The sequence below is a fragment of the Siphateles boraxobius genome, unplaced genomic scaffold, assembly GCF_051911475.1.
Source record: "Siphateles boraxobius isolate OS27281-9 unplaced genomic scaffold, OSU_SipBor_1 24, whole genome shotgun sequence".
Lineage (NCBI taxonomy): Eukaryota > Metazoa > Chordata > Actinopteri > Cypriniformes > Leuciscidae > Siphateles > Siphateles boraxobius.
The window spans coordinates 4,255,345-4,272,484 of record NW_027508855.1 but is presented as its reverse complement, the minus strand read 5'-3'; the positions used below and the strand labels follow the sequence as shown (position 1 = coordinate 4,272,484).

The following is a 17,140-nucleotide window of genomic DNA, read 5'->3' as shown; positions in this document are numbered from 1 at the left end:
TCGAAAAAATAATCGTCCGATTAATCGATTATCAAAATAATCGTTAGTTGCAGCCCTAGTCATGTGACACTGAAGACTGGAATAATGCTGCTGAAAAGTGAGCTTTGCCATCATAGGAATAAATTACATTTAAAAATATATTCAAATAAAAATATAGACTTCAAATATAATTGCTGTTTTTACTGTATTATTAAATTAATGCCTTGATATAAGCATTAGACACTTCATTGACTCAAAGAAAAATGGTCAGACACACAATGTTATAAGCTGATCAGGCTGACCTTCTGATTGAAAGGCCACTTGAGCAAGGCATCACTGTGTCCCCTCATCACCACGAAGAACAGAGACAAGTGAGTACCACGTCCCGTCCCGTCCCCATTCAGATAGATGCGCAAACACATCTTATAGCCATATTTGCTTGTATAAAATGCTGTAAAACACAACGGGGAGGCTTGGAGTGAGACACCATGTGTCACGATGTTCATATCAAAGCTCTTTGAGCGGAAATCACTCACAATAATCTGAATAATTAATATGAAACCGTGAAGAAAAATTTACAAAATAAAACTACCAGGTGAGAACATAGCAGGCGCCCGTCCAGCTACAGCATCCTGTCTCTTCTTCGAGAAGTCGGAGATCTTCCACACAAAGACGCCATCATAGGTGGCAGCGGACATCTCCCTCATCTTTGCCTCCATCTCCACGATGGAGAGATCCCTAAGGCCTACCGTCCTCTCCAACTGCCGCACCTGCACAAAAATCTAGTATTGAAGGTAAAAATATCTTCGGCTATAAAAAAAAAAAATCTATTTCACATCAGACACTTTACCTTGTTGTTGAGTATCTCAATCTTGTCCTGGTCAAGCCGGTGTTGGCGGTTATAGGCCTCCATGGTGGTAGCGGAGCGCTCCATCTCACGGTTGAGCACACAGACGATGTTCTCAAAGGTGCTTACCTTCAGCTCCAGCTCCTGACAGCGGCGGCTGAGCTCCACCACTTTGGTCTTCTCGCTGTGTATCTGAAGCTCCAAGGCTGCCCCGACAGCAGTAGGGAGGGGGGTGAAAGACGTCCCCAGCGTTGGAGCTGGCGGTGTAGGAAGCAGTGCACAGGCCCCCTGCACGGGAGCCACTGCTACACTCAGCTGGCCCATCTTCAGCTCCAGCTCCCGCAGAGACTGATGCAGCTCGTGGATCTTATGGCCCGCCAGCTCCAAACTCTGAGGCTGCAGACTCTCCAAGTTCACCTTGATGCCCATGATGAAGTGCAGTAGAAGGTTTAAGTGCTCATAAGAACAGGCTTGCTCATGGTCGTGGATCTTCTCCTTTTCCACCTACAGGAAATAAAAAAAAAAACATTCATGAAACAAAATTAATATGTCTGATGGATGCATGAAAAGGGGGTTTACCTACCGTCATATCACAGCCTACAACATGAAATCTGCAAGGTGTTCTGAATTTGGTGCACAGTTTAATGTGGTCCACATACTGTATTGGGAAAATAACAGCAAAAACAGTATTTATGAAAATGTTCTCTCTGTATTAAAAAACATCACTTGACCACAGAAACTAGATAAAACCTTTCTTCTAGTCGACACACAAGGTAAACACAACAGTATGTAAACAGCCTAAATACTATTTACTTACTTTCTCTCTTGGAATTTTTTTCTTGGCACAACCTTCACAAATCATGGGGTACTTAGGGCATATCTCATCATGAGCCTAAAAAAAAACATAGCTATTCTTTAATAGTCACAACAATATCCAAAACTCTTCTTTTGTAAAAAGATTAAATGAAAGCCATATGAATGAATATTGGATTATTTTCATACTTGATTAAATATTCTCAACCGTCAATGTCACGGTATCAGGACAGTTGGCACACTTTTTTATTGCCTTTTTACTCATCATACCTTTTAGTAATATATATATATATATATATATATTAGGGGCGACCCTGAACAGTCGAAGATTCGATGCATCGATAGGAGGAGCCTGATTCGACTACCAATCTCACAGTCGAATCTTCGCAGAGGTTATAAGGGTGCTCAAAGTCTGATTTCACATAGAACTACTGGTTTTCTGTCAATACGTTAATATAGGAGCCTATTATGATAATGCTGTAAATACAAATGTGCAAAGGAAGAAGCTTTAAATAAATATTTTTAACGTGCATGAATAAATCCAAACACCACGTAACAGAATTAAGTTTCACTTTCGATACGAGACCGATAGAGGACCGTTTTGGCGGCAGGGATTTAAATCTTTAAAAATGTCTGGGATAAGAAAATCTAAAGAGTGGATGCACACCATCAGAAAGGATATTTTCCCAGACAGGATTTAGCATCAGGAAAACCATGATCGCACTTCTGCAGGCCAACGTTAACAAGTTGGTTTTCCTCTGGACATTCTAAAACGCTTAACGTGAAAAAAGCTTTTAAAACGCTAGGGCACTTTTACATGGCTTAATTAATGTATAGTAGGCTACCTCATTAAGAAACCATACAATGTGCAGATAAGCAGATGAACCCAGAATATGAACGCAACGTGTTCCTCCTATAGAAAGTCACGTAAAGCGTTTTCTTTATATAACGGTTTTCAATGGGAGGAAAATTAGCGTTTAATTAAAATTATTCTGGGCTCATCTGCTTTTCTGTAGGCTATACAGTATGCTTCATTAATAAGGTGTGTATAGAATTTGATCTTTTAATATAACTGTCTTAGGACATTAAGCCGTTAAACGTTTTTCATGTTAAGCGTTTTATAATGAATTTTATCCGCGCACACAATTTGAAAAGCCTCAAACGGACACAGAGACACAGACAGAGAGAAAGACTAGATTTTTTCTCTTGATCAGGTAGGGTACAAGTGATTTCAAAAAAATTTCAGCCTGTTCTAATTTGATTTCTGGATGCTGTGAACATGTTTAGATAAACTGTCACTCGAGTTCAGCGTTTATTGTTGTTTCTGCAGTTAAAAAGACAAAGTTGACCATTCTGGCTATACTTTCGATATTTTAATAATATCTTTATTTTATTTTTATTGATCACTCAGGGTAATCTAATTTAACTATTTGTGGCTTGTGTTTTAAATATATATGTTCCCCTGCACTTTAGGCACTTTGCACACATTTGTTCAGCATCTTGTGACTTGATTCAGACTTATTTTTTTTGATATTTTTTTTAGAAAGGTATATATTCTGTTCTAATTTAATTCTGTAAATTAATTGTTGATTATTTTTCGGTGAATAGATGTTGCCCCGTGTAGGTACTTAGAGCCTGCTCGCACAGGCAATTTAGCCGATTTAATGAGATGGTGCTCGATGCAGTGCCAAGTGGGAGGAGCTAGAGCTCGAGCTCCCCCTTTCTGGAGCTCCAGCTCCACCTCGCTAAATTTAGTGGGCGGGGTTTCGCTACAGCGTCCAATGGGAGAAGCTAGAGCTCTAGCTCACCCTCGCTGGATCTAGTCAAAGTCCTTTTACTCGGCCACCATCTAACAGCAGTAAAATATGATACAAAATCGCTGAAAAGGTTTGATTTATTTGCCCCAAAATAAGGTTTAAAACGCTTCTCCCCCACAGGTTATACTTTAGTACGCATGCGCAAGGGTTCTCTCCCTCTCTGCCGTGCACGCGCTACACAGTTTGAAGCACACAGTATGTTCGAGCTCTTACTCGCTCGCTCTAGATTCTGGGAGATTTGAACTAATTTGCGGGCATCAGGGAGCCGCTATCAATATGCGGGAGACTTGGGATGTCTGATATTTACACAAGGCACACATACACTGCATAATCAAATATGCCGCTTTTTCAAACAGTAACGTATTTCCGCTGTTCCAAACCTCAACTGTGCGCATGCGTCAGTGGAACCAGACGATAGGCTTAAATGTTTCCCGGCTTACTGCGCCTGCGCGGCCCCGCCCACTAAATACAGTGAGGTGAAGCTGGAGCTTCAGCGAGGGGAAGAGCTGGAGCTCACCTCCTCCCATTTGGCTCTGCATCGAGTACCACTTGGATTTAATTTGATTTGCATGTGAAATGCAAATCCTGTCTGCAGTCTGGCCTTTCTGCAGTTATTTATATTATTTCTTAGTTGTATTGATCCGAAATGTTTTTCTACATTTTTTTCTATATCTTTGTGTGATGCTCTGCACATCGCGGCTTTAAAAAGTTAAAGCCCCGCCCCCTCCCTAACCCCACACACACGATTCGACTATTAGTCGACTATAGGGAAGACTTTACGATTCTGATTCGACTATGAAAATCCTTAGTCGGGGACACCCCTAATAAATATATATATATATATATATATATATATATATATATATATATATATATATATATATATATATATATATATATGACAATTAACAGGTTAAGAAAAATAGCTCGGTGTTAAACTTTTTTAAAGTAAATAGGAAAAAGTCTTACCTTAATGTTTTTAAAATGAAAAGGCTCCTTGCAGTATTTACAATTAAGAGTCCTTTCAGGGCATTCTCTCTCATTGTGACGTTCAACTTCATTGGCTCTCAGAAGCTCTTTGCATGATGGGCAGGGAAGGATCCTGAAGTCACACTTTCCTTCATGGTTTGCCTTTGAGAGATGAAGAGCCATTCAGATGGTGCAATACATTTTTCAACTCAGTGCATGTAAAATGCAACACAACCTTGTTGAAAAAAAACAACAACTTGTAATGGTTTGCTGGTCTTAAGCCGGGTACACACTGTACGATTTATAATATTCCTTTACGACTGTTGCTTGACAGACTGTACGAACATGATCCCTATAAGCCATGTCACACTGTAGGATCTCAGTTGTAGTGGTCGATCGATATATCGCCACGGCCGATATATCGGTCGATATTTGGCTTTTTTCAAAATATCGGCATCGGCCGATAAGTTTTTCTGATTGGCCGATGTGTTGGAAGCGGGACTTTTATTTTGACGGCGCTGCAGACTTTTATTTTGACGGGCGGCGCTGAGAATACCAGCACCTGAGAAGAGAACGGCAGCGCCTGAATCTGATCACACAGCGCTCACTCTCCGTCTCTCTGTCAGTCATATCTAATACATTGTTAGACAAAACCGGTGGCTACAGAACTGGTAATCAAAGAAAGTAAATGCTATGCGAAAAAGTAATGCGTTTGCTTTTATATTATTTGTAACCGAAAAGGCAAACAATCAGGCTAAAATACTTTCTCATTTACCGTCAACATTCAGCAAATGCGCATCTACATAATTTAAACAAATCTGTGAATATCTAACAAACATTTGATTTCACAAACCTTGCAGATTTAATCGAATGCTGCTGTGATATCTTGTGAAGTGTGCATTTGCAGCCTGCATAAACGTGTTCCTGCGAGTGATGGTCCGTGCGAAGTGAGTAAATGCGAACAGAAGATCAGCTTCACAGGAGACGCGATCGAAAAACTTTAAATCCTTCATTTTAAAATATGCTGTGCTATATCCAGTTGCCCACTGTGTCATATTCATGTCATTTTCACTGTGTGCTGTATGTAAAATTAGCATTACCTTGTCATAAGTCAAAGTAAAAAAAAATATGATTATCAGTGTTTATGAAATTACCAGATTACTGAGTGCCTTGTTACAGTGTTTTCTTCCTTTTTATTCACATATTCATATATTTTTAAACAATTACTCTTTTGAAAAATACTGTAATAGGATTGCAGATTCAAGAAGTTGCCATCTAAAGTATAGGGCCTAACCATGTTTATTTTAAATATTTTTAAATTTTTATTAAATGTATCTAATTTATTAAATATTGATTTATATAAATATAAAGTGTGTGTGTGTGTGTGTATATATATATATATATATATATATATATATCAGCTTTATATCAGCCATCGGCCACCCTGCTCTCTAAGATATCGGCATCGGCCATCAAAAAACCCATATCGGTCGACCACTACTCAGTTGTCATTCATGTCAGACTGTACAGCAGTCAAGACGCGTTAAAAATGCGAGAAGACTCGTCTGGAGATTTACATCATCAATCTGTGACACGTTCAGTGACGTGAGCTGCATTTACACGTGGGATCGAAATGGTGGCTACAAAAAAACAAAAAAAACCTAGATGATGTGTATGGAGCAAGTGGTGATTTGTTGTTGTCTCACTAATTGTGTCATCAGGTTCTGCGCACCAATTTGTTTTTGATTTGACGGTCGTCATAAGAGATGGCACACTGCCACACTAAATTTAGTTGGAGGCAAATTTGATCGTGATGGTCATTATTCGGCTGTCGCCGAAAATGTCAAACTAGCGATCAAAGACTTCAGATTTTTACCTAGGATCAGAGAAATCTTTAAGGATTCTCAACATTTGCCAGCCTGGTAAAGTAGGATTGTTGGTGGAGCACCTTTCAGCTGGACAGGCTGGGAGATCAGCTTGCCAAGCATCTAGGCACCAGCTTGGCAAGGCAGGTTTAACCTGTTTTTTAAAGCAGTGAAGGAACACACAGTACCTCATACTCTTTGATGGTGCCTGTCCAGCAGCATTCCTCATTGATGCAAACCGCTTCAAGAGCTTCAACTTCTCTCTTGGCAGCATTATCAGGAAAAGCCTAAAAGAAATTGCACATATTAAAAGTGAGTTCTCCTTTAAACGTGTGTCCATATCATTACTAGCAGTGTAAAATGGGTAAAGTTCCGTTCACACCAAGAACAATGACTATAAAAATAACCATTACAATAACTATATTATTGCACTGCAGTTAAACCGTCTGCCTCTTTAAAAGCTTAAGAACTTTCTGATGAGCTGTCAATGCATTTATCATTCATCAGCTGGAAAAAAAAAATCATGATATTGTTCTTCTGTGTGGTTTGGACTTATCTATTCTACAAAAATTATGATTATTATTAAAACTCTTCAGGCATCGTCCTTTAGTCTTCAATGCATATAATCTGACTACTATAGTACTATATGTGCTAGTATAGTCATGTACTAATAAAATAGAAGTAAAACTAGAGACTTTGAAATATAGTGAAACTGGATTTTTCCCCATATTTTCAAACAACTCTGTATTAGCCACCATGGTCACAAGGAAGTCAGAATTATACAACATGACATGAAGATTTATTGTGGTTTTACATTAGTTACAATAAATTAGCAGCTGTGGCATTTTGGTGGAAACTACAATGACTATGGTATTTTTATTATAATTTTATAATTTATAGTTTATTTTTGGAAGGGTAATAAGCACCCTTATGTATAAAGCAATAATACCTTGAAAGAATTAAATTATAGAAAAATTAAGAGTATTAAAGCAAATACTTACACAGCCCTGTTTCAAAATTGATGTTGGTTCTTCAAATATGTCTTCTTTTATGCAGGCACTGCATTTCTGTGGTCCAGAGCTGCGATGAAAAATAAAATGTTTCATACACACAAGAGCAAAGAAATCGCTGATAAATACAAAAGCACACCATAGGAGTTGATTTTGACAATAGCTGCAACAGTCTGTCTATTGTAGTTTACAGCTCGCCCAGCGAAACCGAACACAACCTGACAACCTGCATTTATTTATGTTCCCCGACATGAAGCAACGTTTACTGTTTGTATACTCGTAAAATATACCATAAAAATGGCCCGGGGGGGCTGACAGGTCGTGTTCATCTTTTGTAGTGTCGTGTCAGGTGGGCCATCTGGACTGAATGATGACGCTTACCTCACTGCTTTAGTAAAACAATATGAACAGAAACGGTGTCCGCACTGCGCCTGAAAAGGTCTCCTAAGGATTTTCAGACAGATATTGCACAGATGTTTGTCCTCCAGCTTGTTGGCGAGAATTTTCTTGGGGAAGCCAGGTTTGTTGCCTTCTAATGAAGATGGTGGTGAGGGTTCCTGTGCAGCCATTATTCCCGAGCGCGCATGTGACCAGGCTCCGGAGAAGAGACACGGATCTTTCTACACATTTCACTGAAAGGGGTTGTAAACACATGATTTTTCATTGTATCACATAAAAGATTAACTTAATATGTGTTAAAAACATCAAAATACACACATGGTTTACATGTAAGTCTTTACAAAATAAGACGTCGTCTTAATAAAGTTTTATAGTTGCACGGTGGATTAATGTTATTGGGATCTCTAACGTTAATTATTTTCTGAACAACAATAAATTTTGTTACGTTTTAAAATCACATATGTCCTCCTACCATATTATGGTCCAATGAACATTATAAAATCTCCTGAAACATTGTATCAAATGCAGTCAGCGTTCTTGCCGTTTGCATTTATAAGTATAATCATAATTTATTGTTATTATTTATATTATATTTATGAGTAACGGTAGGCGTCGTGCTCTCTCCAGCTGATCATGGATGGTGGCGTCCACTAGGGGGCTCTGAGTAAATACGTGAAGCTGGAAACTTCAATGTACTTAAAAAGACAGAATAAAAGTATTCTAAGTATGGGCAGCACTTTGAACCCTCTTTACATCGTATGATGCATATTCAATATATATATATATATATATATATATATATATATATATATATATATATATATATATATATATATATATATATATATATATATATATATATATATATATATATATTATTATATTATATTATATTATATATAATTTAAAAACAAAATAAAAATAAATAATAAAAAAAATGATTGACTTTTATTAACGATGCATTCTTTCTGTTTTAATGAAATAATCCACTAAACGCTATAATAGCCTACACGGTTTATTAACACCAAAGAAAATGCATTGTAAGAAAATACACGTTGCTGATTTCAGCCAAAATACACTCTGCTGATTTCAGTTATTTCTGCTTTTTCACTTTTTAGAAAAAAATAGAACAGACCAAATAAACCGTCAAACATAGATGTATCATAATGTTCAATAGAGCTGCTTTCCCTCGTTGTTTATTTATCGTTATTTGCTTATTGATCGTTTAATTGCTTTTTTTTTTTTGTCTTTTATTTTGAAAATCGTAATAATAACATCTTCGTCACCGTCTGTCAACAAGCGTTGCTGTTTTCACGGATACAATACAGCCTCTTGTTGATGCTGTGTCAAGAAACGAAAGCTAAACTGATAATTGCGGTGGTTGATACATATCTACCTCAGGCCAGTAGTAGTGTATTACTTGTTTCTGTGAAGATTTAGAGTCCAATGACTCGACACTCGAGTCTCATGACACAGTAATATAGTGAGTGTTATAGCTGATCAGCAATGGACACTCTTCGAGATGGCAGCCCAGACATTTAACGTTAGATTAAACTAGACGGTTTTCAAACACCATTTGTGCCTATTTGAATGTGTGGACAGAACACCGTGGACTGTCTTCATATCCTTGAATAAGTTAATTCCTATGCATCATAACCTACTCGTTCTTTGACCGAGAACAAGGAGGAAAAGTACAAGCGAATAGTTTGCTTCTATACCCAAACTGCAGGTTATACGCTTCAGCGAAAGATAAGGCAAGTAATCTTAGTATACATTTCTAATTCTAGCAGTTACTCGTCTGTTGGTAAGGATAGAGAAATATAACACCGCCTTACAGTCTGTTCAATGTTTACACTGAACGAAGATGTAGCGTAAAACAATCATAATTTCATGTACTCGCTAAATGAGCTTTCTGTTCCTTCATACAGACCATGGCCGAGGAAAATACCCAGTTCTGCAGTAATTGGTAAGACAATAAATCAAATGAAAATTTGCCGTCATTTACTTACCCACATGCACAAAAGGGGATGTTAGGCGGAATTACAGTCTCAGTCACCATTCACTTTCATTTCATCTTTGTCCCGTAAATGAAGGCGAATGGTTCTGTTTCTGTCATTCTGCCTAACATTATCTTCTGTGTTGTGCGGAAGAAAGACAGTCATACAGGTTTGGAAGTAAATTAAGACAGTTTTTATTCTGGGGTAAACCTTCCCTTTGAATAGAGAATATTGTTTTGTAGTTTCGTTTTATTAGACAGCTTTCTCCTTTCACTTACTGTAGGTGTGTTCCCAGTCCCTCCCAACAACCATTCTGACTGTACTGCAGTTAGTGTCCTTTCTTCCTGATTATTAATTTACTATGACTACTGAGGAATTAAGATGACACACTTTCATATAAAGCAACTCGTGCTATGATTTTTACAGAAACAATTGACACAGTGGCGATTATGGTGTTTATAGATCCCTCCTTTGAACCTATACAGTGTGCCATCCAACTAACCATGATATGTGCTCTGTCTTTAGCAAGCATGACATTCCAGAAGCCAACTTTACAACACATGAGATTCACTGTCGGCGGAATATTGCTCTCTGCGAGGTGTGCCAGGAGCCTTTTCCGCATGCTGAGCTTGTGCAGCACAAAGAGATGGATCACGCAGAGGTATGATCCAGCCATGATGTATGATTAATTGACTGTATTTGATGATAATATCGCTATGAGTTCTGTAGACATGAATAATAAATTAAAAAAAGACTCTGAATGGTAAGTGTAGTCTGTTTAATGGGTTCAGGGTTGAGTAACTTTCCACAAAAAAATCCAGTCGACAAAAAACTCACATGGGTTGAAAAAATTTGATAATTTAAATTTTTTTTTTAGTTTACTCATCCTCATGTCAACCCAAACCTGTATCGCCTCCTTTTATAAAGTAAAAAAAAAAAACTGTTTTGTTGTCCGTACAATGAAAGTCAATGGGATCCAAACAGCAATGTACACCATTGACTCCCATTGTTTGTTTAAAAAAAACCACTAAAACACGCTTTGGTTTTTGGGGTGAACTAGAGTCACTATGAAATCAAAATTTACTTTGATTTTGATCAATATTATTTTTTTTTAGAATATTGAAGTGTTTTTCATAAACTATATATTGATGCACATCAATATTTAAAACACCAATAAAAATAAGTATGTGCCCACATGGTCTTTAATCAAAAATGTTACTTAAACCTCCCCCTCGCAACGAAATCTCTTCTTTGAAGACATTCACTGGTGCAAAAGTGGGACAATAATCCCTTCACAGCATCCTGTCACTTACATGAGATTTTTGTTCAAAATGCCTTTTTTACTAGAATAGAGAAAATAAAAACGATTGCAATTTCATTTTTATGCAGTATTGGATGGACTGTATGTCTGTCCTCACAGCCTTGTTTTAAATAACATAAAATTAAACACAGCCCATATTATGTATATTGCATGAATTAATAATTTTCCTTCTCCCCAGGCTGCTGCATATAAGATTTATTAAATCTAAAACTCTTTTCACAGGAACAGTGCAAATGTGGATTAAAGATAGAGAAAAGGTTCCTGGAGACCCATCGGGTAATGTTGAGCAAGATAAACAGTTATGCTGCATGCATATTGCTGTTTTCATTGATGACTTCTGTTGATCTGACTACTTCTTGCCCCTCTCAGAGATCAGAATGCAGTCATCGACTGGTCCCGTGCCAGTTCTGTGATCTGGAGCTGGCTTCCTATCAGGCTAAAGAGCATGAGGAGTACTGTGGGACACGCACCGAGCCCTGCCCTGTCTGCAAGTGTAACGTTATGCTGAGAGAGCAACACATCCATCCAGCCCTGTGCGGAAGTCTGACTCCCCCTCAGGAGAGGCACAGCAGTAGGGCAGGGTCCCAGTCTCCTGGAGCATGGTTTGAAGCACACTCCATCCATAACCTGTTGAGGGCCCAGGAGAGGAGCCACAATAATAACAACACGGGGGCCGCAGACCGCAGGGGTCCACCACGACCCTTGGAGGACAGATTGCATAATAGCACAAGAGGAACAATTAGAGGAGGAACCAGGAGAAACACAGAAATGAGGAGCAGTGAATTTGCTTATTGTACGTATCAGTCTGGCTGTTTTAGTCCTGACCTTATATACAATTTTTTTTTACAGTACAATAAACTAGTGGTGGATGATATATCGGTACCATAACTATTATCTGCAGATAATAGACTATTTTTAATTGATCAAATCTGTTAATATTGGATATTTATTTGTGCATGCTTTATTTGTTTATTTTAACATTTATGCCAAATTCACACTGCAAAGGACTTTATGAAGTGTCAATTAGGTTTCTCTACACAAACTGTGTAATTCTGCTCTGAGGTGGCATAAATGCATTTAAACCGCAACTTTAACTGTTTTATTCTGTTATTCTAGGGGCTGAGGTGGATCAGAGACGGAAAAATTTAGTATTTAATGCAGCATTGCGTCTTTATACTGAATTTTGAGCCAAGAGCAGACATAACAGAGGTGTAAAGATGCCTCTAGATCACCTTTGTGGTTATCCATAATGTTCACTTAAAGGGTTATATCACCCAAAAATGAAAATTCTGTCATTAATTACTCAACCTCATGTTGTTTCAAACCCGTAAGACTTTCATTCATTTTCAGAACACAAAAGAAGAACTTTTTGGTGAAACCTGAGAGCTTTCTGTACTCTCCATAAACAGCTACGCAACTTCCACATTGACTCGATTGCTTTATATGATGGACAGATTTAATTTAGGCTTTTATTCACATTCAAACATTGATCAGTGTACATAAACAGAAGCTCAACCAAACCTGCTTGGCGCGTGAGAGCAAACCGCATTGGTTCTTGCGGAAGCTCAAACGTGCTGCGTAACACGAAATTGAACCTAATTTGTTCTCGCACGTCAAACGAACATGCTTGAGCTCCTGTTTATCCCCAAATGATGTGTGAGCTGATGAATGTTTATTTTGTGAATAAAAGCCTAAATTCAATCTGTTTATCAAACGATTGTGTCTCTTCAGGAAATTTGGACTAAGCGACTCAATTCATATGGGTTCGTTTTACAATCTCTTTATGAACCTTTTAAAGCATCAAAGTTGCGTACGGTAGTTGCGTAGCTGTCAATGGAGGAAGTAAAAGCTCTTAGATTTTATCAAAAAGATCTTCATTTGTGTTCCAAAGATGAACGAAAGTCTTATGGGTTTGGACCAACATGAGAGCGAGTGAGTAATTACTGAAAGGATTTAGATTTTTGGCTGAACTATCCCTTTAAAGTTAATTTTTAAAAACACTACTAATTTAATAACACTGTTAACTGGCAAAAAACCAAGTTTTTTTTTATATACAGTACGTTATGTCGTTATGCCTAAATTGACTTGTAGCATTCAAAATGATTTCAATTTTAAATTTCAAATTCAAAATGGTTTCAATTTTTAGTATTTATTTCATAATTAATTTAGACAAAATCCTGTAGCTTAAACAGTAGAGCATGGCGCTAGCGATGGTAAGATCGTGGGTTGGACTCTGAGGGAATGCATGCTTAAAAAACGTAATAATTTTTTTTGTAAATGTGTTCTACATAAATGTGAAATGTAATGGTGTGGAATTTGTATATTGGCCCTAACAAATATATCTGGCTTATTGTATGAGTCAAAATTGCAGAATTGTAATATCAGTTAAACCCTCAACTCTACAATAAACATAAAGGGTTTTAAACATGTTTATAATACAATGGAGTTTTCATCGGGTATCAACAGGATGCTGGGGAAAAACTAACCTTCCACTCTGCTCATTTCCTCAGTCCTGGATCAGGAAGCAGAGTTGCATGGGAACAACAACAACAGCCTGCTGTGGTCTCCGGGACAACTGCCAGACTACGAGTCCTCCAGTCTGGACTACATGCTGGCCCTCAGCCTGCAGAGTGAAGGTGACTTGGAGGACCCCCGTCGGGAGGGCGTTTGGACTGATGTGTGGGACCGTAACCTGGGAAGGACACCAGCCCATAGCAATCTCACTTCCCAGCTCTCCTCCAGCACTAACAACAACTGCACTGCAGCTCCCCCTAAAACCAACCTGGCCCCGGCCCACAGCCCCTCCTCAAACATCATGCTGCCTTGCGAGTTCTGTGAAGAGCTCTTTCCAGAGGAAGACCTTATCTTACACCAGGTAAGTGATCAGGCCTCAATCATCCCATCATGTTAGACTCCCTCTTGGCTTGATATATAAGCCAGGCCTGTTGTGTCTTGATAGAGCTGGCAAGTGTTAAGTTGCATCAGCCACAGTGGTACTTGGAGCTTCTCTAGAGACACCTCTTTTGAGTGCCTTTACATGTGTACGCTGACAGAGTACAACATAAGCCATGTTTTCCATGGCAGGCTATTGTAATGTCAGCACTGATGTTGAATCTCCCACTCGATTCCTTCTTGTTGGGTCTCTATTGTTTCACGATGTGGTGTGTTTAGTTTCCATGGGAACCTCCTCGAATTTCAGCCCTGTAGCTTCTTCCACAGGCCGAACCCTGATCGGATTCTTCTCCTCTTTCTGAGGCCGTAGAGGAGGGGTGTGTTATTTGAGTTGCTTGTTTTAGACTTTTGCCTTTAGTGGCCAGCACAAAGTCAATATTCTGTTTTTGTCTTCTAGACCGGCTGCAGCCCGGCCTCTGCTATTGCTTCCTTCAGTAAACAAGCTCCTTCTCTTCAATATGAAGACATCATCACTCAAGGGTCTGGTCATATCATTCCTCCCCGCACGCCCAGTCCGCCCACCCTGCCCCTCTCCGTTTCTCCGCTCTCCTACAGTTCCTCCTCCAGCCCAGTTGAGGGCGATGTGCTCATTCCTTGTGAGTTTTGTGGCGTTACTTTGGAAGAGGATGTGCTCTTTCACCATCAGGTATGACAACCTGTTTGTTTGTTTTTCCCAGAACATAACAGGCCTTTCAAATAAAATAGAGATAAAGAAGCTGGACAGCAACAAGTAATTAATATAAATGATTTAAAAAAAATAAGAAGAAATTTTGACTTTGTAGTCAAGTCAAGTCACCTTCATTTATATAGTGCTTTTAGCAATATAGATTGTTTCAAAGCAGCTTCATAGTTATAATAGGAAATTAAAGTAACAGATTGTTTTGGCTTTACAGCCGCTCTAGAATACAGTTATTGTCCAGCTAAAGTTAGTTTTGATTGATTCACTTCCGTTGCAAAAGCCAGGTTTCAAAAGCCGTTGTAATAAGTACGTATACGAGTGGGGAACGAGTGAAGAACACTTTTACGAGATGGCATAATTGTAGGAAATCTTTGTTGCACAATGCACATACAGTTTAACGATTTTAAAAAGACACAAAAACAGGATGGTTTTTAAAGAATCTGTGAAATTTTGTATATAATATTTTGTCAAAATCACAATTTTATTGACCATTCTAAAATTCTGGGATTTACTTTAGAAAGAAACATGTTTTATACTTGTAATTCAGGTCAGTCATTGCATATTTAAACATTCTAATTATGAATGTCTTCACCAAATTGAACATTTGCATAAAGTACTCAAGTTATTCTGTCAGAGAAAACATACATTATTTGTAAAGAGAGCAGTTTCATAAATGTTATGATAGATGCCTACAAACAAAATAATACAATTTCATATTATTTAATTAAATTTCTATTTTAATGGGAATCTTCTTATATTGCATAGCACAGTTCTAACTTCACAGCTCATGCAAAGCAAAAACCCTTTAAATGTGTATTTTATAAAAATTAGTAAATTTGGCTTGTAAATGTAAATTGGAATACATTTGTAAATACACACAATTTCAATTGTTTATATCCAGTTAGTATTTCATCAATCGTGATTTGTTTCTGCTAGTATGTTTCAGCTCTTTTGCACTGCAGAAATGGAGCCCACCATTTAGTTGAGACTTTTATTGATACTGTTCGATTTTATTATACGTACAGGACAAGTGTGACGTCCGCCCCCAGACAGCTTATTCAGTCGAAGGAGTTTCTCCACGAAGACCAGCCCAGACCGTCAAAGAGGCCCAGGAGAGGAGATCTCCTGAGAGGCAGAGGAGGGTGAGACATCAAGGTGAGCCACCAATATAGACTTTGTAATCCACTCGTTTAAACGTGCTTGAAATCAGTATGTATTCATTCATCCCTTTATATCTTACTGCAGCTGAGCCAGGTGAGGAGCTCCTGCAACAGACGGCTCAGGGGCGACAGAGAGGCTCCTCAGGTTTGGACCAATGGCCGCCCTCAGCTTACAGTTACTCTAAGAACACAAATGTTGAACAGCAGGTGAAGAGCAGGAACCAAAGCCTCAAAACTGTGGAAGCAAACACTTATCTCAACGACAGCCTCAAGCCCCGTTCTACAACCACTTCGGGGTATGCTTAAAAATTTTACAGAAATAATTGCTATGTACTGTATGCACACATATGATCGCAAGATAATTTGTGTAACATTGAAACTAAAATGCTTGTATGTTTCCCATGATAGACCTCCACACAGAGGAAGACTGGAAGGTCGAACGAGTGAGAAAAACACGGAGACACCAAAGGTACGCATGTAAATTGTTAGAGGAACGTGAATTTTATTTTTGAAAATACCTGCATGCAGGACATATTAGATGATGTTATTAGATATTTGATTCTATAAATACTATTTGACCTTTTATAAATTACATTTTTATCTTCAGGTGCCTAAAAAGCATAATGTTGAAAAAGAAGAGGAGTAGAAAAAGAGGATGAAATAAACCCATCTTAGTCTCTGTGACTTAAATCAGTGGCCTGTTATTACTGTTTATTGGCTATTTTGTTTGTGTCTGTAAAACATTTACATGTCCAGGTGAATTTATAAATTCTTTGCTTGTAAATGTATTTCTTTGATTGCACTATTTTTTTAAATCTCTTTATTGTATTTTTTCCTATGGTGTTTGAATGTGATTTTAAATGTTTGTTTTAAGCTTAGTTATATTTTCTTTGTTTCAAAGACATTAGAGAAATGTTTTGTATTTTATTTAAAACTACACACAAATTAATAGTATAAATATAGAAACTTGCATAACACTTTACTGTAATGTGCTATACTTTAGTAAATGCAATTGTGAACAGCGGACAATACTGCGTTTATTAATCCTAGTTAATATTAATTTCTATATTAATATAGAAATTATATAATAGATATAGAATATATAGATATATAATATAATATATATTCTATATAGAATATATAATTCTATAAATATAAAAATGTGTGTATGTTTATACTGTTTGATCCTGATTGTAAAATAATTACAATGTACATTTAAAAGCATCTCCTAGTGCAGCAACAACAACAACAATTCATAAACTTTGAATTTGTGGATATTTGAGAGCTTTTATTTTAAGAATGTCTGTATGGTGGCATAGTTGATTGTGTTGT

General features: G+C 37.7%; 2 protein-coding genes across 6 annotated transcripts in view; one reads left to right on the top strand and one right to left on the bottom strand.

The window, feature by feature from the left end:
* The window catches only part of traf2a (Tnf receptor-associated factor 2a), a 47,643-nt gene extending 39,294 nt beyond the window's left edge, over positions 1 to 8,349 (bottom strand). For all 4 annotated transcript variants that reach the window (XM_077240859.1, XM_077240861.1, XM_077240858.1 and 1 more), the window contains exons 1-10: positions 8,172 to 8,349; positions 7,682 to 7,932; positions 7,292 to 7,370; positions 6,479 to 6,577; positions 4,426 to 4,587; positions 1,644 to 1,718; positions 1,410 to 1,484; positions 830 to 1,330; positions 572 to 749; positions 282 to 430 (exon numbers count right to left, since the gene is read on the bottom strand). In XM_077240859.1, the coding sequence (XP_077096974.1) occupies positions 282 to 430; positions 572 to 749; positions 830 to 1,330; positions 1,410 to 1,484; positions 1,644 to 1,718; positions 4,426 to 4,587; positions 6,479 to 6,577; positions 7,292 to 7,370; positions 7,682 to 7,869 (1,506 nt within the window). In that variant the 5' untranslated portion in view covers positions 7,870 to 7,932; positions 8,172 to 8,349. The remainder of the gene's footprint in view (positions 1 to 281; positions 431 to 571; positions 750 to 829; positions 1,331 to 1,409; positions 1,485 to 1,643; positions 1,719 to 4,425; positions 4,588 to 6,478; positions 6,578 to 7,291; positions 7,371 to 7,681; positions 7,933 to 8,171) is intronic.
* A 568-nt stretch (positions 8,350 to 8,917) lies between these two features.
* On the top strand, positions 8,918 to 16,596 carry trafd1 (TRAF-type zinc finger domain containing 1). 2 transcript variants are annotated; one of them, XM_077240856.1, is made up of 11 exons: positions 8,918 to 9,100; positions 9,628 to 9,665; positions 10,222 to 10,357; positions 11,240 to 11,293; positions 11,387 to 11,810; positions 13,528 to 13,892; positions 14,367 to 14,615; positions 15,674 to 15,803; positions 15,894 to 16,104; positions 16,217 to 16,277; positions 16,416 to 16,596. In XM_077240856.1, the coding sequence occupies exons 1-11, from the start codon at positions 9,038 to 9,040 to the stop codon at positions 16,452 to 16,454; spliced, it is 1,770 nt and encodes a 589-aa protein (XP_077096971.1). In that variant the 5' UTR covers positions 8,918 to 9,037; the 3' UTR covers positions 16,455 to 16,596. The 2 variants fall into 2 exon arrangements, with proteins under 2 accessions (XP_077096971.1, XP_077096972.1); XM_077240857.1 differs by having other exon boundaries at positions 8,997 to 9,453.
* The last annotated feature ends 544 nt before the right edge of the window (positions 16,597 to 17,140 follow it).